The sequence below is a fragment of the Mustela nivalis genome, assembly GCF_964662115.1.
Source record: "Mustela nivalis genome assembly, chromosome: 8".
Lineage (NCBI taxonomy): Eukaryota > Metazoa > Chordata > Mammalia > Carnivora > Mustelidae > Mustela > Mustela nivalis.
In genome coordinates this window covers 28,605,449-28,632,879 of record NC_139027.1, presented here as the reverse complement: position 1 = coordinate 28,632,879, position 27,431 = coordinate 28,605,449, and the positions used below count along the sequence as shown (strand labels likewise).

Genomic DNA, 27,431 nt, shown 5'->3' with positions numbered 1-27,431 from the left:
AGAACCAAATCTATGAGTCAGATACTGTGATGCCATTTTTATCATTGTAAACTTATCCCCTGAAAAGTACCCAGCACGTGAAGGAACTAGGACCCCAGCACTACACTGTTGGGATTTGAATTGTTCCCCTTTTCAGGGACAGTCTAGAGAAGGCATCTTCCATTGTCATCCCTCCCAGTCCTGGAACCAGAAGCTTTAAAAGCAATGCTTCTTGCTTCATGGCATATGAAATCGTCTGATTCTTTTCATAGTATTTTTAGATCTATCAGTTACTTTTACCATTCTGAGTATATGCAAATATCTGGAAAGCCCCCTGTATTTTTACAGTTTCCAAAAAAAAAGAAGAAGAAGAATTGCAAAAATGGTGAATGGCGATAGTTTGATGACCAAGTGTGTTTTATTTTATAATTCTCTAATCAAGGCAATGTGGTCTTAATGTACAGAGTAAATCCACAACCATCTTTGCTGATAGACTTTGATGTAAATGCAGCAAACGGAAACAGTGACTCAGGACATATTTCAAAAACAATGAGACTCAAAATATGTTAGACACAAGCAAACATTCCTGAAATTCCACTGCCTATAATTATAAAATACAGGCATATAGGAAATACAACAGGTTACTCTACGCAGGACATAAAACCCAGAGGAGATGAGAGAATGCACGGAAGTAGGATCATGGCTGGGGAAGCAGAGAGCTGGCAGGAGTAACCCAGGGGGCAGCTTCACATTCACTGATACGTGCAGTGACATTTGGCTGGAAACCTATCAGTATGGCCCACTAAACAAACCCCACTGGTTATGCGTTAGCTCATTTAATCTTCACATCAGTTCTAGGAGGGACCTATTATTTATGCTTCCCATTTTATAGACCGGGAGATTGAGCCCCAGGAAGGTTAATGACTTGCCCAGGTTCACAATACCACTAATAGAGAGCAAAGGTTTGGAGAAGATATTTCCATTATTGGATCTGGTATCTGTCCATGTGCTATATGAAAATTCTCGGGGTACCAGGTGGTGGGTATTATAGAGGGCACAGATTGCATGGAACACTGGGTGTGGTGAAAAAATGAAAGTTATGCTGAAAATAAATAAATGAAAAAAAAAAAAAGAAAATGCTCAAGGATGTTCTGTGTCTTTTGAAAGAGCATCTCCCCTGCATAGCATGTGGTTATTTGGGTTTCTGGACAGATGTACTAGCACTCTTGTCATCCCTTCTCCAGCAGATGTCAGTGCCAGTCACTAGAGACCTAATTAGGAGGACAGGAACAGGTTCATCAAAGTCCAGAATAACTCCTGGTAACAAAGAATTTGGAAGAAAGAAGTCACTTGATTTTCTTTCTGTTTATGTAGCATTCACAATGCAAGGCAGCAAGCCATGGGGGGGGGGGTTACAGAGGCAGAAAAGACAAATGGCTAACTGTTTTCTTGAGGCTTAGAGGCCAGTAGAGTTTTCCATTATGGAATTTACAAAATGGTGGGCAACTGCCCATGGCAGATGGGTTTTATTTGGCTGACATGGAATCTTAAATTTTTAAAATTAGTTGCTAATATTTTAAAATTGAGTATTTCATATAAAACTTCAGATTTCTGGCTTCTTCTGACAAATGAGAAGATACTGCAATACCAAACAAACTTTCTTGACATTTCATTGTGTACCAAGGCCCCTGTGTAGTACTTCCCATGAGGTATTCCATTTGATCCTGATCAAAATGCAATTCGGTAGGGACTTTTAAGATAATTTCCATTTTACAGATGTGGAAACTGAGTATCAGAGAAGATGTAACTAGTTCAAGGTGACAGGGCTAAGCAGTGGCAGGCCTGCACTTGAACTCAGACCCACTGGACTCCAGAACCTCCCTCTCTGCTATATTTGTCACCTCTCTGAACAATCCCTATTGCATTGAGCGCATTGCCTTTTGTTGATGTAAACACATCTGACATAACTCATAGTATGGCTGATGGCCATACTAGGTTTCACTATTTCTTTTTAAAAGTTCATGTTCCACCTCCAATTGCTCTCTTTTTAATGTTCTACATTCTCTCAAATTATTAGACACTGAGGTTACACATTGAGTTTGAAAAATATTTCAGCAATGTAAATAAATAAGTAAATGTGATCCAACATCATTATTTATCCCTTCTAATTTGTTGTAGCTTTCTCTGGACCTCTACCACACAGAAGACGATATTTACAAACTGTCACTGGTGCTGGAGCCTAGAAATTCTAAATCGGTAGGTGGTGTTTTCTCTCTAAGGATCAGAGTCAAATACTGTTGTTTGTCATATATCATGATGCCTGTTCCAGTGATGCTTTGTGATCTGAAGACTGAATAATTTTAAAAATCCGTATTATTCCATTTTGCCCGTGGAAGAGCTGAGCTCTGACAGTTTGAGATTATTTCTTCATATCAGAGGCTAATAAAGAACAACATTATTCCCAATTATTCCGTTTCATTGTTTATCTTCTATGTGCTGTGTCCCATCTGAGAATTTGTGTACACATAGGCCCTCCTCCCAACAAAACAAGAACTCATCTTAATGTTAAACAGCATTTAGACTCTCCAATATAAAACCCATTCAGTATGAAATTAAGTGTAATAAATTTTGAAGACCCTAATCATAATTCACAAATTTCCCTGCTAATGATCGACTCAGCTCAGAATTTCAGTATCACATTGGATCACTGACTCTTAGTAAAGAAACATTCTATGCTGAGATTGGGGAAATTGCACTACCGAAAGTACACTGGCCATTAGTTTTATCGAGTATTTTATGCAGCAAACTGAAACAGTTGTCTGTGTCTTAGATATGTTTTGTGCTAATAAAAAATACCTGGGCGAATTTGAAATTTATAGTGAGGATGAGGTTCACATGTTGAAGGAAAAACTGTCTCTATGTTGGCTTCTTAGACTCCTATCCTGACATCAGGTTTCTGATAAAGGCTTCATGCCTTACCTCCTTACCTGTTGAGTTCTGTGGCATGTTGCCAGAGATGTGGACCTTAAGTGTGACCCTCTATTCTGATTCTGAAGCATCAGCCCGAAAGAGGCAGAATGACTGTGGGTGCTGGGAGGTTACGCACTTGAGTTTGAGTCGGTTGACCTGGTAGCATCTGTTCTTATGATCATGAGTGTGGTGTTTCCATCAGCATGTTCACCTCCCCACCAGTCCCCAGAGGCTCATCTCCTGGGGACACTGAAGAACAGATCCATGTGGCCAGATACAGACCAAAGGGAAGAATGAGGGCTAGACTCTGCAAAGTTAGCACGCCTAAGAGCTGGAGAGAAAGGCAAAGTTATTAGAAAAAAGGAATTCATGAGCTCTTTTCTCATTCCTTGGCTTTGATGGGAGGATGCTGATTTCAGTGTGGCAAGCTGTTACACGTGCACATGGCATTTCCACCTCCTCACCCCTTCCTCTACCTATAAGCAGGCACTTTAATTGCTATCCATTGGTTGTTGAGCACCTGCTGGGGCTTCTGTATCTCATTAACTCTTAAGGAAGTGGAGTCTGATGAGGACAGGTGTCTCACATGGAGCACACAGCCTGTATGTGGAAGAAATGGGAGGTGGTGTCAGGCCTGTCTGTCTTCAACTCCTGTGCTTTTTTCGTTTTCTTTTCTTTTCTTTTTTTTTTTAAGATATTTATTTATTTATTTGACAGAGAGAGAGGGGGATTACAAATAGTCAGAGGCAGGCAGAGAGAGGGGGGGAAGCAAGCTTCCTGCTGAGTAGAGAGCCCCATGCAGGGCTCGATCCCAGGACCCTGAGATCATGACCTGGGCCAAAGGCGGACACTTAACCATCTGAGTCACCCAGGCACCCCTTCTGTGCTTTTTCTGCCACAGGATGCTACCCATCATTTTCCTGGCAGCCCTTGTATCAGGAACATGGTAGGAATGACCATGTTAGCATACTTGCCTGATTTGTGCTCTTTAGATGTTTTAGTTTATTTTCAGGATGAATTTTTGCCAATTGTAGGAGACATTTCCATCCAATGTAGTCTTTTTTATCTTTTATAAAAGCAGAAGCTTTCAAAGCCCCTTCCAACGACTAAAAGCCTCTGAATCTATGCGAACACATTTCCCCAATTCTTTTCCATCTCTTGTCCTCCTGTTTTGTGTTTAGGTTTGACATATGCTGACACTAGAGAACAAGCTCCTGTCAGGATGATAGTACCGGGTGTGCTTATGGTTAATGCTGGTGGACCTTGCATAGTCCCCCTCTGAACTTTTGCTCTGCACAGCGCATCCTTCGTGTCTCACTAGTTCTTTGTGTTTTACTTTGTGTCTCAGTTTTTTCAGACTACCTCTAGATCGAAAGAAATACCTCACAATTCCACTTTTAGGATAGTTAGGGCCAAACAATTTAATATATATTAATCTTCTAATGATGTAGAAACCACTTGAAAAAATAACACATGTTGAAATAAAAATAATATTTTAATTTCATTCTTAAATAACCACAATTACTTACAAATGGATGGGTGTGCCTGTTGGGCATGGAACAATTTCTTAAATCTTAGAATCAGGTTGAATACTGCCATCTTTCTCCTTGTTCCACACTGATTTTTCGTTTTGGAAAGATATGATAATATTGGAAGAAATGTAGCAGGATCTAATGGGGGAATTGTGAACTACTTTAAGATGGTAGTTCACATGGTGTTTGTCAAATATGGAGTATTGCTTTATTTACCTTGGAAGTTTGAAATATCTTTTGGTACCCCCATATGAGTCCACTGCCATGTTCCCAATGAGGCACCTTGTTATACAGTTTGGGAACCATGGGTTTATCCTTCATCAGATGAACAAAATAAAAAGCTTGAAAGAAGGAGCCAGGATATGTATGATGTGTGTGGGAGTGAGTCTATGTTTTGGTGATCACATCCAGGCAGCAGGTAGATTTTGGTCCTGCTCTCTCATCTCACAACATTGTGAGGGGCTTAAATCCAGTATAGATACTCCTTAATTCCTCTTGCAAACATATTTATCCCCAATTCAGTATCAAAACCTTCCAATACAGTTTTCATGCATGCACCAGCAAAGATATTTACATTGTATGACAGTCCGAGGGAGAGGATTTAAGTGCACAGCACTCTTGGCTAGTCTCTTGAGGGGATTGTGTTTTCCTTTGTGTTGTGTAAACATGTAATACATTATCACCACCATCTCCTCCACATTATTTAGTGAAAATGTCTTGAAAGAACGTGGAAAAACATAGAGAAGGCAAATCCACCAAAGAGGCTAGAAAAACCTAATTAGCCAAACAGTGAGAAGGGATTAAGCGTATTGAGAAAGATAAAGATACTGGCTTGAGGACATAAACTTGACCATTTTCATGGGCCCATTTACTGCACACATCTACTAATTTATCAGCAATCCAGTTATTAAAGAATTAGACAACTGGTGTTTTATATATTTTATATTATACAAAAATCTGTTTGGAGTATTAAATAAGTTTCAAAGCTGTTTTAATAATATTTGGGGAACATGAGTAGAATTTTCGAGTGGGCTGGGAGAGCAACATCTTTTTTTTTTCCATTTAGAATAATGGAATCTAGGCTATTGCTAAACAAAATACAGTATCCACACGTGTATGTAGTCACAGATTAGATTCCATTGATAGAAGATGTTTGCTTTCAGAACATTTAAGTGTTGCATATATATTTTTGCTGATATTTTTAATATAGAAAGTGCATGTCCTTCTCAGTGCCCCCTAATTGTTCAGTCTCAGATAAAGTTAAAAAAATGTGTTTTCTCTGTCAGCAGCCTACCTCCCCTACGACACCCACGAAGCCTGTGGTGCCCTTGGAATGGGCATCAGGAGTGATGCCGAAGCCAGACCCCACAGTCATCAATAAGCACATAAGGAAGTTAGTTGAGGTAAGTGGTTGAGAGAGTGGAGATTGAGCACTAGAAGGCCCCTTTCTCTTTCCAGAATACTCTACCATTGCCAAGAATCAACTGAAGTCAATGAAAACAGGCCTCTGGCAGGTAGGAGCAATTTAGCAGACACTCTCTGTACTTGGCATTGGCCTCTGGGGGAGAGTATCCCAGAAAGGCTCCCTCTCCCCTTCGTGTCCTCATGTTTTCATTTGCCAGAATACCCTCAGCTACTTCCAACTCTCTTTCAGTGGCATTTGACGCCCCCACTATTGCCCCTGCTACTCAAAGGGCTGTTTGGGGATTAGAATCTACTCATGAAAAACCTACATGGGTCACAATAAAATGCCCAAGAAATTGATTATCTGAGGGTAGGAAAAGATCCTGTCGGTTGCATAGTTTCTTTTGCTGTATGTATTGGGGGTCTGTGACACAGCAGCACAATGACATCTAGGTCAGAAACATCACTTAATGATGAGAGAGTCTCCATCAGAGTTTTCTACATAGAAAGAAGAGTAGAGGGGCGCTTGTGTGGCTCAGTCAGTTAAGCGTCTGCTTTCAGCTCAGGTCAGGATCCCTGGGGTCCTGGGATCAAGCCCCTCTTCAGGCTCCCTGCTTAGTGGGGAGTCTGCTTCTCCCTTTCCCTCTGCCCCTCCCCTCACCCCGATCATGTGCATACTCTCTCTCTCTCAAAATAAATAAATAAAATCTTAAAAGAAGGAAGGAAAGAAAGAAGGAAGGAAGACAGAAAGGGCAGGAGTGTCAGTGTGGGGAAAATGGAAACCAACCAAAACTATGACCCCTGATTAAATATCAGCTTTAATGGGTGGGTATGATGCAATAGGATTGCGTCTTGGGATAAAATGAACTTTTTTTGCTGGGGATGGGTGTTTAAAGGAAAAGAAAGAATGTTCTAATCTTGGATCATCCAGGGAATTACAGTGCATTGAAAGAAAAGTTTTGTGGAGCATGTGAGGCAGCAAGGAAAGGTCAGAAAGGATGGGGGAAGGTGTTTAGTCGCATAAGGTCCAGTGAAGGAGGCCATGTGTCGATGTTATGGTCACAGACCCAACCTGGAGCCAAGGAAGGGGGCGGGGGTATGGGGCAGGATCCAGGGAGGACAGAGTGGCAGCTCAGGAAGGTCCAGAGCCAGGAAGTGAAAGACAGAATGATTCTCTTTCCCACTCTTTTCTCTGAATGCTCATTTCATTACCTGCGGAAAGACTTTTTGTGTCCCATGTGGGGAGTCTGTTTCACTCTCTCCCCCTTTCTCTCTCCACCCTGATGCCATCTCTCCTATTTTCTCTCCAATTCCAATTTCCTAGGGGAGAAGGTTGGCCCAGTTTGGATAAGTTGCCTACTTTCAGCTCAATCCAATGAAAGACTGTGTTCTATCATGAAATTTGGAAACTCAATTTTATTCCACAAAAAGAATGTATTTTCAACAGAAATATGGATGTTACCTATAAATAGAAGGCACAGAACAATGGTCAGTTTTAAGCAATTTCGATTGTAGATAAATACAGATATTGGGACTTACTAAAAAGGTGATGCTTTAGGATTTTGCACAATTCAGTTATCTATAAATAAACTTACAATAGGTGCTGAACAGTCATATTTTTAATTAAGTAATTTGTTCATTTATACCTTGCCCATCTCCCAAAATACTCCTGAAGGAGCTTGCAACATCGAGCGCCATGGATAAAATAGAATAGACAGAAACCACCAGGAAAAGGGAGAAAGACTCATCATTACCTGCTTGCATAGATGGGTTTCTGGGGAGAGCGTAACATACCTTTTTGAAAACCCAATTTAACAGAGGGCATTGGAACACTCCTTTTATTTTTCTCCGATTATAAAGAAAGTCAGAATCATTGTAAATATGAAAACTTTTCATAAAAAGGAGAGAATCCAAGTTTTGCTTTCAGACCTTGGGAGTTCTGCTCTCTGGGGATAAACACTGATAATTTGTAAATTATCTTGTATGACTTAATCCCCCCATAAACACACACGCCCCCATATGCCTCTGAGTAACATGGTTCACCAATTTGCCTAGAACAGAATCCCCTAAGTGGAACTGCTGGGTCAGAGAGTAAGCAGACTGTCCTCCAGAATGACTGTGGCTATTGACTTCATCAACCAATATGAGAGTGCCTATTTTCTCATATCCTAGGAAATTATCAATGATCTTAACATTTCCTATCTGAAAGGTTAAAAAAAAAAAGTTTTCCTTGCGTTTCTATAATTATTAGCAGAATTGAGCAATTTCCACAAATGTATTGGCCGTTTGTATTTTTATTTTCTGATCTCCCGATTTCCTTTCTATGTCTTTGTTCTCTTGTATGTTGCAGATAATCTTCTCTGTCATTTATCTTTAAATTTATCCGCTGGACTTTTTTGATTCAGATATTTTGCATTTTATGTAATAAAATGTTTCTACTTAGAGCTGCTGACTTTGATGTCAGGAGGCCTTTCCCACTCAAAGATGACAAAACATAAAAATTATTTTTGTCTCTTTACCTTTCATACTTTTATAGCTTTACTTATTTTTAAGGATTTTATTTATTTATTTGACAGAGAGAGAGATCACAAGTAGGCAGAGAGAGTGGGGGAAGCAGGCTTGCCGCTGATCAGAGAGCACAATGAGGGGCTTGATCCCAGGGCCCTGAGATCATGACCCGAGCTGAAGCCAGAGGCTTAACCCACTGAGCTACTCAGGCACCCCTATAGCTTTATTTTTTCTATTAAAATATTTAATGCATCTAGAATTTAGTTTCGGGACAATTGATTTTGTAAGATTATTAGCCATTTAGCTCCACAGCAATTATTGGGTAATTTTTCATTTCCCTGTGGATTTCAAAAGATACTCTTTTGATATTCTAAATTCATTTATAAACATGGATCTATTTTCAGACTCTGCTATCCACAGTAAGTTATAGTACCATGTTGTTTCGATTAATGTAGCTTTGTAGATTATTTGATTTCTGATAGGACACCTTTTCCCTCATTCATCTTAAACAATTTTAGGCTATTCTCAACATGTTTACTTCTGTTTGAACTTTGGAATCAGTTTGTTTATTTAAAACAAATTCCCGCTGGAATTCTATTGGAATTGCATTAAAAATATACTTGAATTTTTTTGGATACTTTAACACCTTAAAGCTTCATTTGCTATCGGCATGGTATTGGCATTCGCGAATTCACCAAGCTGAACTCTTACAAAAACTGAGGTCTCAGTTAGGCCTTACTTTCTTCAGGAAACTTTTTAAAATCTCCCATCTCCACTCCTCCCCAGGACACCCTATTTTTTTGTTTTTAAAGATTTTATTTATTTATTTGACAGAGACAGTGAGAGAGGGAATGTAAGTAGGGGGAGTACTAGAGGGGGAAGCAGGGCTCCTGCCGAGCAGGGTGCCCAATGCAGGGCTCCACCCCAGGACCCCTGGATCATGCCCTGAGCCAAAGGCAGAGGCTTAACAATCGAGCCACCCAGGTGCCCCATGACACCCCATTTTTATCCTCACCATTGCACTTATCTTTTTATATCATAAAGGCTTCTCAATTTCATTATCTCCCACTGGATTCTGAGCTCCTCAATAGAACAATATGCTGGCTATCACTGCTTTCGCAATGACAAGTTCAGAGCCGGCCTCATAAATAGTTTTTCCATAAATATTTGTTTTTCCTTTACAGTCCGTGTTTAGAAACTATGACCACGACCACGATGGGTACATCTCCCAAGAGGACTTTGAAAGTATAGCTGCCAATTTTCCCTTTTTGGATTCCTTCTGTGTGTTGGACAAAGATCAGTAAGTTTTCATTTTGTTATATTTTAATGCAACTGTCCTGAAGCAGAAAATTAGTGTCCGAGGAGAACCTTTAGTGTACATTCGGAAAGCTTCAATCCTAGGGCACTGATGAGACAAGTCTAATATTTCGCTGATTTTTTTCTTGGTGTCCACAAACATGATGGGTTGGGCGAAATCACAGGGCTGACTATACCATCAGTGTGCAGTCCGAGTGCCCATTTGCAAATGAAGATGATTCTCCATCCCCACATTACTTCTGCTTAGCTCTTTCATCAGCCCCCAAAACTCCATCAAAAAGTGCAAAGGGAAAAAAAAAAAAAAAAGTGCAAAGGAGAGGAGCGCCTGGGTGGTTCAGTGGGCTAAAGCCTCTGCTTTTGGCTCAGGTCATGATCCCAGGGTCCTGGGATCGAGCCTCACTTCAGATTCTCTGCTCAGCGGGGAGATTGCTTCCACCTCTTTCTCTCTGCCTCTTTGCCTACTTGTGGTCTCTGTCTGTCAAATAAATAAATAAAATCTTAAAAAAAAAAAGGAGTGTAGAGGAGAAATATCGTTACACCTAGGCTGGTAGAGTCCTCAGCATCAGTGGACCTGCAGGCAGGACTAAAACTCACCAAATAACTAAAATTATTTTAAATTACTTACAGTCTTCAGAAGAGCAGGTAATATCTACAGATAGCCAATAAGTGCCCTTTCTTTGTTTCTCTCTTTCCTAGCTCAAGGTTGTTTTGATAAATGAAGTAAACATACATTTCTCTGTAGCCTTAAATGATTCCTGGAAAATTAAATGATCTTAGAGGCTAAGATCTAGCTCAGTAGAAAACAGTGGAAAATGAAATAGGGGGGGGGGGGAAATATATATATATATATATATATATATATATATATATATATATCAGAGAAACACTGGACTAAGAAATTTGACTGCTTCATTTTTGATTCTGTGAGATTAGTTCCTAGTTTAAAAATCATCTATAATGAGGTGCTAGATTTTATATTGATGAAATGTCCAAATCATATCACTTTAGAATTCTTTAATGTTTTTGTTGGTGTGAGAATTTTTTAAAAACTAAATCTATAAGTAATTCAATACACCAAGGAAAGCCTTGATATTTTATCATAACATCTTAAAACCTTAATTCATCTTTATTGTATATCTAGGACAAAGAATACTTTTAAGATAAATTAAATTATTAGAAACATGAACCTCTTTTACAAAATAAAATTCAAGTTACTACCTGCTAACTACTGACTTCCCTTAGTTCATTTCTATCCGTGACATGTAGGTAAGACATGAACTTAAAATCACTTCCTACTTTTCATTTTTTGTTTCATTTCTTGTTTCATTTTCTTGTTTCTTCTTTGATAGACCTGACACTTGTCCTGGCAAAGATATATAAATTTTATTTTTTTCTAAAAATGAAAGTTTGAAATATTCATAGCTTACGTGATTTTTGTTAGGTAAGCTGAGATACGTTGATGTTGAGAGGGGGGTAGAACATTCGAGGAGATGCTAGCAAGCTGTGGCTATCAGAAATATTGGTTTCTAGGTCTTCAGCTTAGCCATGCAAGCTGGAGTCCTGGGCATGTGAGCAAATTCTTATGGGAAAATTGAAAGGCACATGAGCTCAGGGCCTGAGAACTACAGCTTGAGACGCTTCCCCCCACATTCAGCTGAAAGGAAGAAGTGGATCCTACAGGAAAGCCAGAGAAGGAGGAACGTGGGAGACAGGAGAGAAACCAGGGCTGTGTGGAATCACACGGGTACGTGGAGGAGAAAGTGTCAAAAAGAAAAGAAACCTGCCTGCATGTCACACGCAGCCAGGAGGTCGACATCGTCAACCTCCATCGATATCATCAGGATCCAGGATCCGTCAAATAAATAAATAAAATCTTTTAAAAAAATAAAATTAAAAAAAAAAAAAAAAAGAAGTGAGGAAAGGCCACTGAGGATGTCACCGTGACAGTTTCGACAGAACAGTAGGGTTAGAATCCTGGTCATATGGACCGAAAGTAATTGAAGGAAATGGAAAAGAAAAAAACCCTCTAAAAAATATTCTTCCTGAAAACTTTGGGAGTAAGAAAAGGAAGAGAGAAAAGACAGGTGCCAGGGATGGAAGCAAGGTTAAAGAAAGACATTTTCCAGGGCGCCTGGGTGGCTCAGTGGGTTGGGCCTCTGCCTTTGCCTCAGGTCATGATCTCAAAGTCCTGGGATGGAGTCCCGTATCTGGCTCTCTGCTCAGCGGGGAGCCAGCTTCCTCCTCTCTCTCTGCCTGCCTCTCTGCCTACTTGTGATCTCTCTCTGTCAAATAAATAAATAAATCTTTAAAAAAATAAATAAAATAAAAAAAAAAAAGAAAGACATTTTCCAGATGGGGAAGTAGTGAGCGTACTTGTACACAGAGGAAGGAGTGGGTGAAGAGACTGAGAGGAACATGGAAGGAGCCGTGTCCTGGGAGACTGCAGAGTTGGGTAGGGGAGCATGACTTCCTCAGAGACAGGAGGACACAAGAGAGGACAGATGAGATGCAAAGGCATTCTGAATTGGCACAGAAGGGCACATGCTCCGGCACTTGCTGACGTGGAGAGAAGGTGGTATGAAGACCACGTGCTTCAAGTGGATTTGATCTTCTTGATAAACAAGAAGTCTGGCTGTGTGCTGGTGGGTGTAACCAGAGGTTCTATGTGAAGATCTGAAAGAATCGTTCTAACAGATGGTCCATAAGCCAGTAAGACATGAAGGAAAGATTACCAACAGCAGTGGCCCAAATGACGTCAGGCTGAATGAATTTGAGAATGATGGGCCCAGTTATTACGGTTTTCTGCCTTTCTCCAGCAGCCTGATTCTTGCACACCCTGTTGCTAAGGGATGGGATCAAGGATATTTCCTTCTAGAAGCTTCCATTTGGTAATGAAGGAGAGTTCTATGCTGTGGACCACAGGATATACATACGTCTCTTTTCTTTACTAAGAAAGCCTTTGCACCAAAAGCTGTCCTTCGAGGTCCTCTCCTTTCAGAAAGGAGAACACTGCCCACCTGCTTTTGGCCACAAAGGTTTGGGGAGTTGGGTGATTACAGTGTGTCAGCCACCTCACAACATGGTCTTCAAAGATCCCTCCCTTCTCTGATTCTCTTCACAGGGATGGCCTCATTAGTAAAGACGAAATGATGGCTTACTTTCTGCGAGCTAAGTCCCAATTACACTGTAAAATGGGACCTGGATTTGTCCACAATTTTCAGGAGATGACCTATCTCAAGCCAACCTTCTGCGAACACTGTGCAGGATTTGTAAGTCCCTTTTCTATTGTTTTCTCTTGTGTGCAGTTATTTGCGCCTCATTCTGAGAAGATAGGAAGATGATACCCCAACCGAGTTTATTGTCTGCTTTAGATCAGAAGTAAACTATGATGGCTCCCTGAAATTAAAAATTAAGTTAAAAACAAAAGCAAAATCTGCAGGTTTCATTGTGTTCTTTCTAGGAACGCTGGGCTGGTGACAGGAAGGGATGGCGAGGATTGTTAACTCAAGAGAGCAGTTTGTTAATCCCTGCCAACGAAAGGCTCTGCCCAATGAGCCTTGGCATTCATCGTTAATACTCATAGTAGGTGCAATTAAGGGGGATTATTTATCTTAGCCAGTTCCTCCCAGTTCTTATTTCATGTGCTGTCAGTCACTAGAAATCTATCAGGGCATGGCTGAATGATTCATAACTCAAAAGGAAAAAAAAAAATCTTTTTGGAGAGAAGATGGTTATAATAATAAATAACATTTATTTGGCATTCGACAGTAATGAAGTACTTCCATGCATGTTAGTGTAATTAATCCTCATAACTAGCTCATGAGGTGAATACTTCCTTCTCTCCATTTGCCTATCAAGACAAAGGGGTCCAGAGAGGAAGGATAAAGGATCATACAGCCTGTAATTACCAGAGCCAGGACTCAAATGCAGGTGTTTTGACTCTAAATCCCTTGCTCTACGTATACCATGGCACGAATGAAGATTGTACACTTTGTTCCCCCACATTTGATAATTCTTTAGCAGCTAAGCGCAGCGTTGGCCCTGATATTGAACCAAGAGTCATGGGCCCTGAAAGTCGAATTGTTACCCAAGTTTAGAAGATAAAAATGTGGTTCTCCAGCTGCAGGTGGCCCAGCACCCAGCATGACGATTGCTCCTTCATCCAGATGCCAAAGCTCAGTTGTGTTAGCTTCATTCAACCATCAGGTTCCACTGGTGACCCATTTGAATTCACAGCTACTACTGCAAAAATTAGACTTTTCCCATCCTAGGCTGGAAGGACTGGCTTTGAGGGGCCCAAGGACAGGGGTTTGTGTTCAAGCACACACACACAGACACCCCAAGAATGGGTAAATAAGAGGTAGTAGTCACCTCAAAGATGGCCCCAGGGGGTCACTGCAGCTGATGTTGTCAAGGGGCAAGGCCAGCTCAACCAGCTGTCTTTGCCCACCCTAGAGAAGGAGAGATTCTATTTCTGTCAGCTTAACCACTGGAATTTTATCGCCTGACCACTTTACCATACAATAAATATGTCCCCTTTTTCATGTTTCTATCCTCTGATGGGAATTTTTGTTTGTATCTGGCGTGAAAAATGCTAACATGGGATAGGGCCACGTGCAGCTCTTCTGCAGAGCAGGGCCCAGGGAATCTGTTAGGCCATGTCATAGCTCCACCCAAAGTCAGGTTGAGACATCTGCTCTTTGGTATGGTGTGAAAGCTGGCGGGCTCTTATCAAAGGTCAAGGTCTTTTCCGTGCCCTCCAGTCCTTCTGGGTATCTCTTCCTTCTATGGAGCCACGGGTTCTGTAGAAGGAACAACAAGGAATCTTTCCCAGGAGTTTCCACACTCCCCTTCCTGACTCATCAGAGCAGGTTTGCTGGTATCATGTTCTTGATGCTTCTGTGATAAGGTAGAAAGCTCTGGACTTGGAGTCTGGGACCCTGACTTTGAATCTCAAGTCTGCCCTTTTTAAGTTTTTGTCCTTGAGCAAATTACGGATCATCTTTGAGTCTCTGTTTTCCTATCTGTGAAAGGAGGTTTAAACTTACCATATCATAGAGCACCTCGGTGTCTCAGTAGGTTGGGCATCTGCCTTTGGGTCAGGTCATGATCTCAGGGTCCTGGGACTGAGCCTCATGTCAGGCTCCTTGCTTAGAAAACAGTCTGCTTCTCCCTCTCCCTCTGCGCCTCCCCCTGCTCATGCTCTCTCTCTCTCAAATAAAAGAAATCTTAAAAAAAAAAACTTACCATGTTGTTATGATAATTAAATGATATCAAGCATGCTCAGAGTTAATACTTCTCTTCTCTTTTAAAAGTATTCCATGATTACTTTTAGAGTTTAACTGAAAATAAGTCATTTAAAGTTTTAATAGCCCTTTTTATTCTTTAAAATATATTTAATTTCGTGGATGTGATTTAATTTAATCTTTACACACGCGCACACACACACACACACAAGTTCATTGATTTTCAACGGGAATTGATAAGTTTAGATGTGTCACTGAAAGAATTGCGGGTGAAGGCAAGGAATCATTTTTCTGTGCCAGGACCACCTGCTTTTAAAATAAATTCCATTTTAGGGGTAAGCAAAACAAACATGATTTGAAGTATATGTATCTTAGAATTAGAATTTCCAAACTGAACGAGTTTTGCTAATTCCCTTATTTTGGGGTCTGGGAAGGTAAGTGACTTCTGTACAATTGCAGGGAGCATTAGCAGAAGGATCATGAGTCGTGCACACTCATGTGCACTGGACTCCCAGTCCAGTGCTCCTCACACCATAGTCCCTCCAAATCCTAAAGCAACCTGAGCTCTGAAATCAAAGGACTGTAGGAAATAGTCCTATACGCCCATCTCCATGAGGTCCCTGTCTCCGGTCATGGCTGGCACACTGACCCAGAGCCCCTTCCTGCTTTGTGTTGTCTCCTAGTCATTGAGGAGTGTTAGCAAGCAGTGCCCGGAGTGTCCCTCCTGATAGGACGCAGGCTTCATTCTGTGTTTTCTAGCAGTTCCTGCAACTATGCTAATACTGTGCCCTATCTGGATATTAGAATTCTTCTTAAATCTTAACCTTCCTTGTCCTAAATTGGTGGTTTTTGCTCATACACAAAACACCCAGAAGCAGTGGCTTCCTGTCCTTCCCTCCTGTGACCCAAGTCTTTATTCCCTGCTCACTAGCAGCAAGACCTTGCCAAGTGGCTTCACCTCTCTAGAGCCCGGTCTATACATACGTAGTGTTCAGCGAGTGAATACACATAAAAAGCTTAAGACCGTGCCTCTCACACAACCGAAGTTCAATATGTTAGCTGTCATTATTATGGTTATTTCTATCATCAAGGGCTCTGTGAGGAAACAGTGTCTTATCACTGCAGAGTTTCCCAGATGTGGGACCTTGCAGATTATTTAATGTTCTGGACCATCCCACTCACCTTTTATGCGAGAGAAGCAAACTAGATTATGTTGAAGATCCCTGAATCTCTGACATGCTATGATTACCCCAATGCCACTTCCCTTTTCTATATAGACTGCTCCTGACCTCTTCCCGTCACTGAGTTACTGAGGCCTTGCTTCCAGTTAGTTGTCTTAATAATCCTTCTTTCCCAGAACACATTTCCATCTTAATAATGTACTCTGAAGGACCCGATAACTTTTTTTTTTAAAGATTATATTTATTTATTTGTGTGAGAGAGAAAGCACAGGCAGGCAGACTGGCAGGCAGAGGCAGAGAGAGAAGCAGGCTCCCGGCAGAACAAGGAGCCCCATGCGGGACTCGATCCCAGGACCCCGGGATCATGACCCGAGCCGAAGGCAGTGGCTTAACCGACTGAGCCACCCAGGCATCCCAGGACCCCATAACTTTTAAGACTCAAAGGAATCACTTTCCACTGGTGGAATTTCCGGGTCAGAGGGTAAGGATCAGTCTTCTTGATGCCTCAAGTCACTTCACACTAGCAACTCTTCATTCTTCTTACAGGGAGGGTCGTGATGACCCCACTCAGGGCATTGGTCCCCTATCACACGTGTAAATGACACCGCCATCAGCCCTAGTAGACCACCGGCCTTGTTTCTTTCAAAATCATTTTATTAAATAGATACCAGTCACCTAACCTAACCACTAAAAGGTTAAAAATGGGAGTTCTTCCAGCTTGGGTTAACCCCACTGAATTCATCAATATTATATGTTTCTGTTTGGGGGACCCACGTGCCATGCTGAGGGAGACACGGGGAAGAACACGGTGTGTCAGGAGGGCGAACACACTACCCACAGGACGATCCTCTGAATCAGTTGGGCAAACACCCCCCCTTCTTAAACTGTGGGCCCCTGCACCTCTCCTGAGACACTCCTCACTTCCTACATCCTGCTTCCTGTGTGGTTGGCAGAATCGTAGCCTTAACTGCATCAACCTGAGCCCTGACACAGGCCAAACACTGAGCAATCAGAGAATGGATACATAAACAAATAGATCTTTTCCCTTTTCCGTGTTCTTTCAAGATACAAATGATACTTTGAAAAGAACCTAGTGCCACGCAAATGCTTTAGTGGGATATACCTCCCCATCCGTTGCCTTATTTCCTGTAGGGGGCGCCATGAGCAGCTGGAGTGATTCAAAGGAAGGCAGAGGGAGCTGGGGGCTTCCAAAAACAGTGAGAGTTCCCCCTGTGCATTGTGCTGAGAGTGCATCATACCAAAGTCCAATAAATGTACCCGTGTCCGTTTCCCATCCCGGCTCCCATTTGGCTTCCAGAAAGAAAAGGGAAGCAAAGCTGTTATCACCCCAGCTGGAGTGAGCTTCTGTCTGACAGGAAGGGTGTCAGGATCAGCTACATCCTGTTTGTGCTCTGCCAACTATCATGCTTCCCAGGACTTACTTCCTTCTCTCTGACTGCCGGGGGTGTGGGGGTGGGGGGGAGGTTGGGGGGGATTGGGGGGGCGGTTGTTTGTTTGTTTGTTTCCAGATTTTAATTCAGGTTCTCTGACATTCTTTTGTCTCTTGTTACAGCTTTGGGGCATAATCAAGCAAGGATACAAATGCAAAGGTAAATCAATGTTATTTTGTAAAATTTTAAAATGTGACATTTGGGGCAGGAATCAAATCTGTCTGATGAAACCACAAAAACTCTTGGCATCATGGAGAACCCTGTTCTTTGGGCCATGGGCAACTGAAGAGATAACACATCTAGGAAGGAAAATCCAATAACCTGGAATTTTGGAGAGTCCCAATTGGAATTTTATAGTTTGTTGCAAGAGCAAGCAAACCACCCTTATCAACCCACACACATGTGGCCCCATCTCTAGGATGACTTATGAATCCTCAGCACAGATTTAGGGTGGGGGTTCTGGAGTGGGACAGGCCTAACCAAAATACCTTATAAAAGAACTTTGTCCTTCATGGGAATAAGCAGACACTCCTTCCCATAATATGTATGCCTTTCTATCTGCTCTCATAGGTAGCTTTTCCTATCTCCACCAAATCACAGATGATGATGAGAAAAGAAGGAAGCCTTAAAACTTATTTTTGTCCCTTTCAGTGAATTTGTTCATATAGTTCCCCCATTTAATTGAAATTTAGAAACAAATAAATATGTACTTGATATATAAATATCAATCAAGTATATCAAGTATAAAAATATATTTGATAAAGCAATACAAATTCATCTCAGTAAGCACTCAGGACTTTGTTACTATGTATGCATATATGATCATCATTTATTACTGGTGTTTACGAAATTGCTGGACAGGTAATGCACATTATTTGTACTGGTGGTTTTAAGAATCTGACAATGCTCTTGAAAGATATAGCTACAAAAGGAAACATCTTCATCACAGAATGCCTTCAGATTAATACTATTCCTTTATGGTACCTGCCCCCCCAGCTCTTTTTCAGCATTTGGCCCTTGTGTTGTATGAACAGAGTTCCCTGAAGCTAGATGGGAACCACCTTTTAGTCTCAAAAACCTTCCCTTTAATTTCTGGTATTCGTTGTCTGAGTATAACTTGGATTTTTACTTGCAAGCTGCAAAGATACTGCAGTATCTTATCACCTAGCCATAGTTTTATTCTGGTTTCTGACCCTTATCCTCTAAAAAGACACATACACCACATACAGACACACACACACACACACACTTTTATGAAGACAAAAATCAATTAAGCCCTTGGATCATCTTTGTATATACAGTATTTTCTCTTAAAGGCAATGGAATAAAAAACCTAATTAAAATAGATTGAACATTTCATTATAATTTGGTCTTTCCATGATGTCATTACAAGAGCATTTGAAATAAGACCATCTGGGGGGAAAGCAAGCATTAGAAAGAATTAGAAAGGTCCTGTTTGATAGTGAGCAAGAAATATGCTCTTTAAATTGATCCTATCTGTTCAGTTATTCTAAGAGAAATGTAGGACCCTCTATGGGAACTAATTGTGTTGCTCTTTTCCAAAGCAGCCAAAGTTTTCTACCCCAAATAGTAATTAACAGTCTACTTTGTTAACTAAAGCGATCTAATGGGACTTTTTCACAGTCTGCTGCTGTTTCAAAGCCATAGTCAAATCTGGAACCTGACCCTGGGCATAAGCCCACCTTGTTTTCTGTTTCTATGGCAAAGAAAGAAAGCAGGAGATAAAATCACTTGTTCTGGAAAAGATTTGGAGGAATGAAGAAGAATAAAAAAAAAAAATGCAAGTGAATACTGAATGAACACCTCGCTATGACTGATCAGAGGTGGCTGTTGGTCCTGGGAGACACTGGAAGCCGGGGTTTCTTTCCCTCATTCTGGCTCAGGGAGCCTCTTGGTGGAGAATCTGTCTGGGCCTGGAAGAGAACCCCAATCCCATGGGATTTCCATTCTGTTTGAAGCAAAGGCAACTCCCCAGTAGGTCTGTCCCCTGCTGGTTTGCTCCCTAGCACCTCAGTGAATTGTGCAGAGGAAGAAGTCGAGGAAATGTGAGAGAAACGCCAAGAAGGCTAACAAGCCCCACTGGCTCTTTTCCAGCCCCTGGCCACACCCTGCAGGCCTTGGCCGGACTCTGAGTCAACATAGGAAGGGAGACGGGAGGCCACAGCTGGCAGCTCAGGTGGCACCCGGGAAGCCCAGGCAGCACCCGATGCCCATGGTTCCCACTAATCATCTGTGATACTGTGGAATTTTTCAGACTGTGGAGCCAATTGTCACAAACAGTGCAAAGACCTCCTGGTTCTGGCCTGCAGGAGACTGACCCGGGCGCCCTCCTTGGGTAGTAGTCATGGGTCACTGCCTGGAAGTCCCTCGCTGCCCCCAGGTAATAGCCTCTGCTTTCTTTTCTACCTTGATTTCTTTCTGCTCGCCTTCTTGCATTTGGGCTTCCATTGGGTTCTGGATCTGCACCTGGTCAGTGTCATTATCGACATCCAGACCTACTTCCAGGAGGGTAGCTATGGCTATGGCTATAGCCTTGACGCCCACTTGCTGCTCTCTGCTTTCGGGTCTCACTGCTACGCAACTTCCCTACAGCCCATTTGGGTCTGCCTCTGGTCTGTGCCCCTAGGGCCTTGACCATCAGACTCCTGTTGTTTGCCCCAACTTTGATGGTTCGCTCGAAAGTGATCAGATGTCAAATAATCACAACAGCCTTCCCCCCCTCCAGTGCAGGATGAGGTGTTCGAGTTCCCTGGCGTCGCTGCTGGACACCGAGACCTGGACAGCAGAGCCATCACACTGGTCACAGGCTCTTCTCGCAAGATCTCCGTGCGGCTCCAGCGGGCTACCACCAGCCAGGCCACCCAGACCGAACCCGTATGGTCCGAGGCTGGCTGGGGGGACTCAGGGTCCCACACCTTCCCCAAAATGAAATCCAAATTCCATGACAAAGCAGCAAAGGACAAAGGTTTTGCCAAGTGGGAAAACGAGAAGCCCAGAGTGCAGGCTGGCGTGGATGTTGTTGACCGGGGCACGGAGTTCGAGCCTGACCAGGATGAAGCAGATGCGGGTGAGACAAGACAGGACGGTGAGGTCAGTGCTGGGTCAAACCACAAGTAATATCGCAAGAAAGAGAATGAGAGGGGCGGAGATGAGCATTATAGTGAGTCCAGGAGACAGCCAGTTTTGCGAACCGAATCGTTAGGCATTAACACATACCACTTTCCATCTTGCTGTTGGCTAGTTTTGTGATCCCAGGAAAATGACTTCTTCTCTTTGCAGCACAGTTTCATCATGTCTAAAATGGAACCAGATGGATTCTAAAGCTTAGTGAGGCTGCCATTTCTAGGTACTGAAATGATGTCCCAGGGATCCATGACTTACAGCGTGTATCCAAGAGACCAGTGCCCTGTACCAACCAGTGTAGTTTTCCAAGCTAGAATCAGGGCCAAACTCGGGAGGGAGAGTGATGGGTAATGGAAGCAAAAGATTTGCAGATAGAGAAGCAGCATTGGAAACTCTTGCCCTCAATAAAAAATTAAAAAAAAAAAAAAGGCTTTTGACAGCATCATGGAGAAGGGGGTGGTGAGAAGCAGAGACATGAGCGCCTCAAGGTTCTATAAGCCAGGCTCTGGCTCCACATAAATATTACAGTCACATCTTCCAAGCATATGGAATTTGTTAGAATAAGCAGAAAATATAAATTGATTCAAGATAGACGTAGATAAATTTATTAGTCAACAGTCCGTAGTATATTAAGAAAAAAGATTTGGGGAAATTGGTGTCGTATTCCTAACCTTTCAAGCGGTGCCATGGAGGGCAGCCATCACCTCTCTATGGAGTCGTTGTCATAAACAGAATTATTGGGTTAGGCAAAGATCCTACTGGATCAAGCCAGTACTCTTTATTCTTATGGGTGGTCCTCCACATTCCATTCTGTAAGTCACCTAAACACACAGTCTCCTTGGTTTCCCACCATGAGAAAAACCCCAATGACCTTTAACCAAAATTCCTCTAGTTCCTTCCTCATTGAAGACAATTAATAAGGAGGCCACAATTTATCTTCAGTTTTAGGCAGTTTACTGTAAGTTCCTGCTGAGCCATTTCTTTTTCCTTTCTTTAACACCAACTTTTGAAAACAACATAATTGAAACCTCATTTATGTACTATAAAACATACTCATTTAGGGGCGCCTGGGTGGGTGCCTCAGTGGGTTAAGCCTCTGCTTTGGCTCAGGTCATGATCCCAGATCCCTGCTCAGTGGGGAGCCTGCTTCTCTCTCTCTCTCTCTCTCTCTCTCTCTGTGCCTCCCTTTCTGCCTACTTGTGATCTCCCTCTACCTGTCAAATAAATAAAATCTTGAAAAAAAAAAAAACCCACATACTCATTTAGACTGTATATATAAGGTGCCTGGGTGGCTCAGTGGATTAAGCGGCTGCCTTTGGCTCAGGTCATGATCCCAGGGTTCTGGGATCGAGCCCCACATCGGGCTCCCTACTTAGTGGGGAGCCTGTGTCTCCCTCTCCCTCTGCCTGCCACTCTGCCTACTTGTGCTCTCTCTATTTCTGTCAAATAAATAAATAAAATCTTTTAAAAAATAAATAAATAAAGTGTATATATGATTCATTGGTTTTCAGTAGTCACAGAGATATACAACCATCGTTACAATCTAATTACAGAATTTTTATATCATCCTCTGGGGGTGCCTGGATCGTTCAGTTGGTTGAGCATCCGACTATTGATTTTAGCCCAGGTCATGATCTCAGGGTCGTGGGATCATACCCCACATCAGGCTCCATGCTCACTGTGGAGTCTGCTTGTCCCTCTCCCTCTATTCCTCTCTCCACCCCCTCGTGCTCTCTCTCGCTCTAAAATAAGTAAGTAAATTAAATTGTTCAAAAAAAGAAAAAGAACATTTACATCATCTCCGAACATACCCATTAGCAGTCACAGCTCATCTCCCCTACCTCATCCCAACCCTAAGTAAACCACTAATTTACTCTCTGTCCCTATAGATTTGCAATGCCAACTTTATTTTTTAACATTTCTTCGTTGATCATCTTGGCAAATATTTCAGTCCTATCCTTCCATTTCTTCTACTGGCCTGGCATAGTTCAAACTGGGAATATAAAGGTGAATAAGAAAATGTTCCTGATACTATGACAGAAGAAGATATTCTAGGGGAAGAGATCTTAACTTGCAGTCTCAAGAAGGGCCTTAAGGAATTCATGAAACTGTATTATATTTTATGTGAAATTATGGATATATGCTCATTTTGGAAAAAGGGTCCACAGCATTGAGCAGATGCTTAAGGGGGTCTATGGCCCCCCAAAAAAGTGAGAAACTGCTGTGCAAGATTCTTTGAAATAGTGCTAGTCATTCCTTACTACCTCAGCCTATAGAGGTTGTTTCCATGAGCAATGTAGTTATAATTAAAATCTCAGGAAAAACAAGAGATTCTATGGGCAGAGTCATAGGATGCCTACCTAGAGCTTTCAAGATTGTGCTCACCTTGTAGACCACCTCTGAATTCAGGGGAGCACCTGCTTTTGCTTAATAAATAGTGAAATGAGCTATGAGCTCACTTCTATTCTCCTAGCACTGCAGGGTACTTAAACCTTGCTCCGGGACTAGGAGAAATTCATGGCCTGTTCAATGTAGGACAATTATTTACATGAGTAGGATTTCCTGATCTTCAGTCTTTATAAGGAAATAGAGACAAAGATCTGGATTTTTTAAATTTAATTTTATTCTTTGAAAATTGAGTATTTATATTCAAGTATTGTCTTATCCTTTCAATTTTCTCATGCCATAAATCATAGGGATGGTTCACTGACTACTAGTATTTAATTTCATATGTGCTAATTAAAGAACACAATATGTTTTATATGTAATGCATATGGTATACAGTGTCCTCATCCAAATCAGTAACAGATGAAAAGATAATTACCCTTGTTGAGGAAAAAAGGAAAAAATGTGATGAAATTACATCAGAGTTGAATACGTAGACAAAGGGGTTTTCATATTTAAGAACTTTTTTCTGCCAGGCAAGGCAATGACTGGCATTCAGAGAAGTGATCTACAGATTTATTATGTAGACTCAGATAATGTCTGTGATCCTATGAGTAAAAATGAGAAACTGACAGAAAAGAAAGCTATGTTTGTAATCTGTGTATTTCCTTTGGTGGAGTTCCAGGATTTAAACTCATTTTAAAATTTGAGGGTCTGAACATTTTTTGTGACTATGCATATCATTTCACCAATGATCACTGAGGCACTGGATGGCAGGGACAAATGTCAGGTCATGATTGCTCTCTTGGCAGTGAGAACATGTCTATTTTCCTTATAATGCTTCTTTGTTTTCCCTTATCTTCTGTTAAGTTAAATCTAGCTAACAAATATTGTAGAAGGGCTAGGAAATCCTGGAGTAAACAGTCTGATATGTTTATATATCTCTCTCCCTGTGTATCTCTCTCTATATCTATGCAGATCCATATTGTTTTCCCTCACAGATTTTCTCAGTGTCCTTATACAGATTTATGCTGTGGATTTCTAAGAGGGAAACTTCAACAAGAAGGGTTTCATAGACCAGTGTCTTGGGATGCACCTTATTTAGGGGGCGTTAATGTGAAGGACCTTGTTGGACTCCATAAGATTTAAGATTTCATTAGCCGGGTAGCTAGACTACATGGTCTTTTCATTCCCTCTAAATCTTAAGGGTACAAAGTACTGATGATTTGAGATGTTCCCTCAAATGTAACCAATAAGCCACTATCTAAGAATATTCTTGTTTGGTTAAATGTGACCCAGCCATACAACAGATTCTGATTCATATTTCAGGATGGCTGACTTCGGGCTGAGGACACTGGAGGCAATAATGTCAGCATTTGGAAGGAGCACGATGAGAAAGTCTGAAGAATTCTCCAACTCAGGAAGTTATCTGAAAAGATATCTTGGACTTTTACTGCCTGATAACTCCATGGGTTTCCCTGATTGGACTATGGGACCGAGGATTTACCATATGAACTATTTATTTCCTCCTTCCAAGCCCTAGTTCAGGTGTCACCAGGTCTGGGTGATGTAGTTGGTAGATGTCTCCTGTATCTTTCCCATTTATATATGAGTGAAGTGAAAGCCTTTCTGCATGTACTTGATACACGTTCTCTAAACTCTACTTTTTTGTGAGAAGATTATTTCACTATTTTTGTAAACTTCTGGTGGAGGAGAAGTCAATTTAGAGGGGTTTTGTTGTTGTTGTTGTTGTTTTGTGCTTTTGGGATGGGACCAGGACTTATTTTCTTGAGGGACAAGAAAGCTCTTTAGATCCTGGAATGAGGTGTTTCTTCTAACACAAGGAGATGTTTACATTGTTCTTATCCTACAGTGGCTATTACAATGTGTAACAAGTCATACATTTATATTCACATAAGTCTTACTAGTTCTGCATCATAAGGAAGCTATGACAAGCCATGAAAACTCTCCTGATATTTATAATTGTTGTGAGGGAAAATTAAGTGTACTTGTCTTAGCTGACTAGGTTTAGCCGTCTTTCTTAAGACTCCCGTTAAGATTGCCAGTAAAAAAAATATGGAGAGTGATTACAAAATCAATTAAGTTTTTGGGGAATAAAATTTAGGAGAAAAGCAAACCACTTAGTGAAATGAAAAACAACCAGCAATTCTTTAAAAACTCAAAACAGTTTTAAGAACTTTATTAAAAATGAAAAATTTGGGTTATAAAAGAGAGCCTTTGTCCTTTTCCTAAGAAATTTCCATCCATAATTAAAGAATAGTCATAGAAATCAAATCATCAGGAACCACCTTGGATTAATACTATTTCATTTCAGCTTTTAAAGTACCAGTATTTTCAATGTCTCCCTTTGACCTAAACAACTAGGCCTGGGTCTGGTTTTTACATGATTAGAGGACAAAGAACTTAGTTCAAGGTGTTCAAATAGGGAAAATAGATTGAGCCACTGGACGAGGGGAATGACCTGCTGCCATGTGGCCAGTGAGAAATTGTACCCACAGAAGTGCACTGGGGTTCATTGGGAGTTCAGATGTGTCTACCATGTAAGGCTGAATTTATTTCTGTTTGGCGCAGTCACTTCAGTAAAGAAATACCTTTCTTCTTTTTTTCCATTATATAAAATTGAGGACAGTTCTACTCACCCAACACTTGACCACCTGCTTGGGGCAGGTCCTGTGGTAGATGCACAAAGACAAGCAACATTTGATTTCTACCCTCTGGAGAGATGGTGCCTTAAAGTACACTTCTGGATTTGCTAGGACAGACTTAATTGTGCCAAACAGATTGAGAAATCGATTTGCAGAAATATTGCAAATTAAATGAAGTTATTAATTGAGGGATCTTTGAATAAGCTACGTAATAAGAGAACTCACCGTTTGCAAAGCACCTCAGAAAGCAAGCAGCCATCCCCAAGTGTTGGTGTGTGTATATATTATCTATTCCTAGTCACAAATGCAATGAAATACAAACAGAAAATGGCAATTGAAGTACATGAAACATTCTTGTTTTTTTTTTTTTTTTTTAATTTTAAGAAAATTCAGGAAGAAAACTTGGATTGTTCTTTTTCCTCTCAAAGCGATTATTTCACCGTCACTTAGTTTGGGTTATTTTTGAGTTTTCATATATAAGAAGAGTTTTATATTGTCAGCCTTCCTGTGACAAAGATGCTAAATGTACAACTAAAAAAGAAATAAATATGAACAACAAAGAAAATGAAACAAACGTATATTTGTGTGAAGACGTGTATACACACACAGGTACACACACACACTACTGTTACGAATTTGCTAAAGAAGAATCTGTGTCCACAATGAAGCTTCTTTGTAATGTTGGTTACGTTATTTACTCACAATCAGTGGTGACTCTAAGGTTTCTGATCTGTCAGTTTCCCATTATCAGTAAGATAAGTAAATTCGGCAAACCCATAGTGAAGGGAAAAGAACTATGATGTCTGGTCCCTCCAGACCTCCCTTTTGTAGCTTTAATGATCATTAATACCTTTTAGGTGAAAGGCAAAAGCGAAACCAGACTCTTTACAGTGACTGTCATTAGATACCAGGAGAGAGTATGTTAGACGCTGCAACTGGGACTACCTTGAAGAATGTACAAATTGGACTGATGCTTTTTTTTTTTTAAGATCTGCCTAATCAGAGGGTGGACCTAGTTGTTGTTGAACACTTTAGGTTAGTGGTGGCCTCCTGATGCAATAATGTCCCCAGATGTCCAGGTTAATGGAGTCTTTCCAAAGGTCCAAAGGGCTTGCTGTGTGAAGGCAGGACTCCTATGTAAGGGAGCACCCAACTGTTGTTGGTGGTAGAAACCTTAGCATTCCTAAAACAAACACACTGATTTTTGATTAAGGAGGTAAATTCGGTGAAGAGAGATATTGCAACATGCTGCTGGCATATAATTCGCAATCAGATTTAAATCCTGTCTCTGGGGGTGCCTGGGTGCCTCAGTGGATTGAGCTGTTGCCTTTGGCTCAGGTCATGATCTCAGGGTCCTGGGATCGAGTCCCACATCGGGCTCTCTGCTCATCAGGGAGCCTGCTTCCCTCTCTCTCTCTCTCTGCCTGCCTCTCTACCTACTTGTGATCTCTCTCTGCCAAATAAATAAATAAAAACTTTTAAATAAATAAATAAATCCTGTCTCTGAAAAAAAAATTAAAAACATAAATCCCGTCTCTGCCAGTTATAGTTGTGAAACCCTGGGCAAGTCGTGTACATCTGTTGGAGGCTCAATTTCCTCCTTTGACAACAAGAGATTTCACCACCTTCCTCAACTACTTCACAGAGC

The 27,431-nt window shown here is 41.3% G+C and overlaps 1 protein-coding gene across 7 annotated transcripts in view; it reads left to right on the top strand.

Moving 5' to 3' along the window:
* RASGRP3 (RAS guanyl releasing protein 3) overlaps window positions 1-26,348 on the top strand; it is a 106,359-nt gene extending 80,011 nt beyond the window's left edge. For 3 of the 7 annotated variants that reach the window (XM_082745546.1, XM_082745545.1, XM_082745547.1), the window contains exons 11-18: window positions 2,158-2,235; window positions 5,768-5,884; window positions 9,578-9,693; window positions 12,832-12,979; window positions 17,711-17,747; window positions 19,864-19,989; window positions 20,335-20,676; window positions 24,447-26,348. In XM_082745546.1, coding sequence (XP_082601672.1) covers window positions 2,158-2,235; window positions 5,768-5,884; window positions 9,578-9,693; window positions 12,832-12,979; window positions 17,711-17,747; window positions 19,864-19,989; window positions 20,335-20,676; window positions 24,447-24,466 — 984 coding nt within the window. In that variant the 3' untranslated portion in view covers window positions 24,467-26,348. Of the gene's footprint in view, window positions 1-2,157; window positions 2,236-5,767; window positions 5,885-9,577; window positions 9,694-12,831; window positions 12,980-17,710; window positions 17,748-19,863; window positions 19,990-20,334; window positions 20,700-24,446 lie in introns of all 7 variants that reach the window. The other 4 variants (XM_082745549.1, XM_082745543.1, XM_082745548.1 and 1 more) reach the window with 3 other exon arrangements.
* The last annotated feature ends 1,083 nt before the right edge of the window (window positions 26,349-27,431 follow it).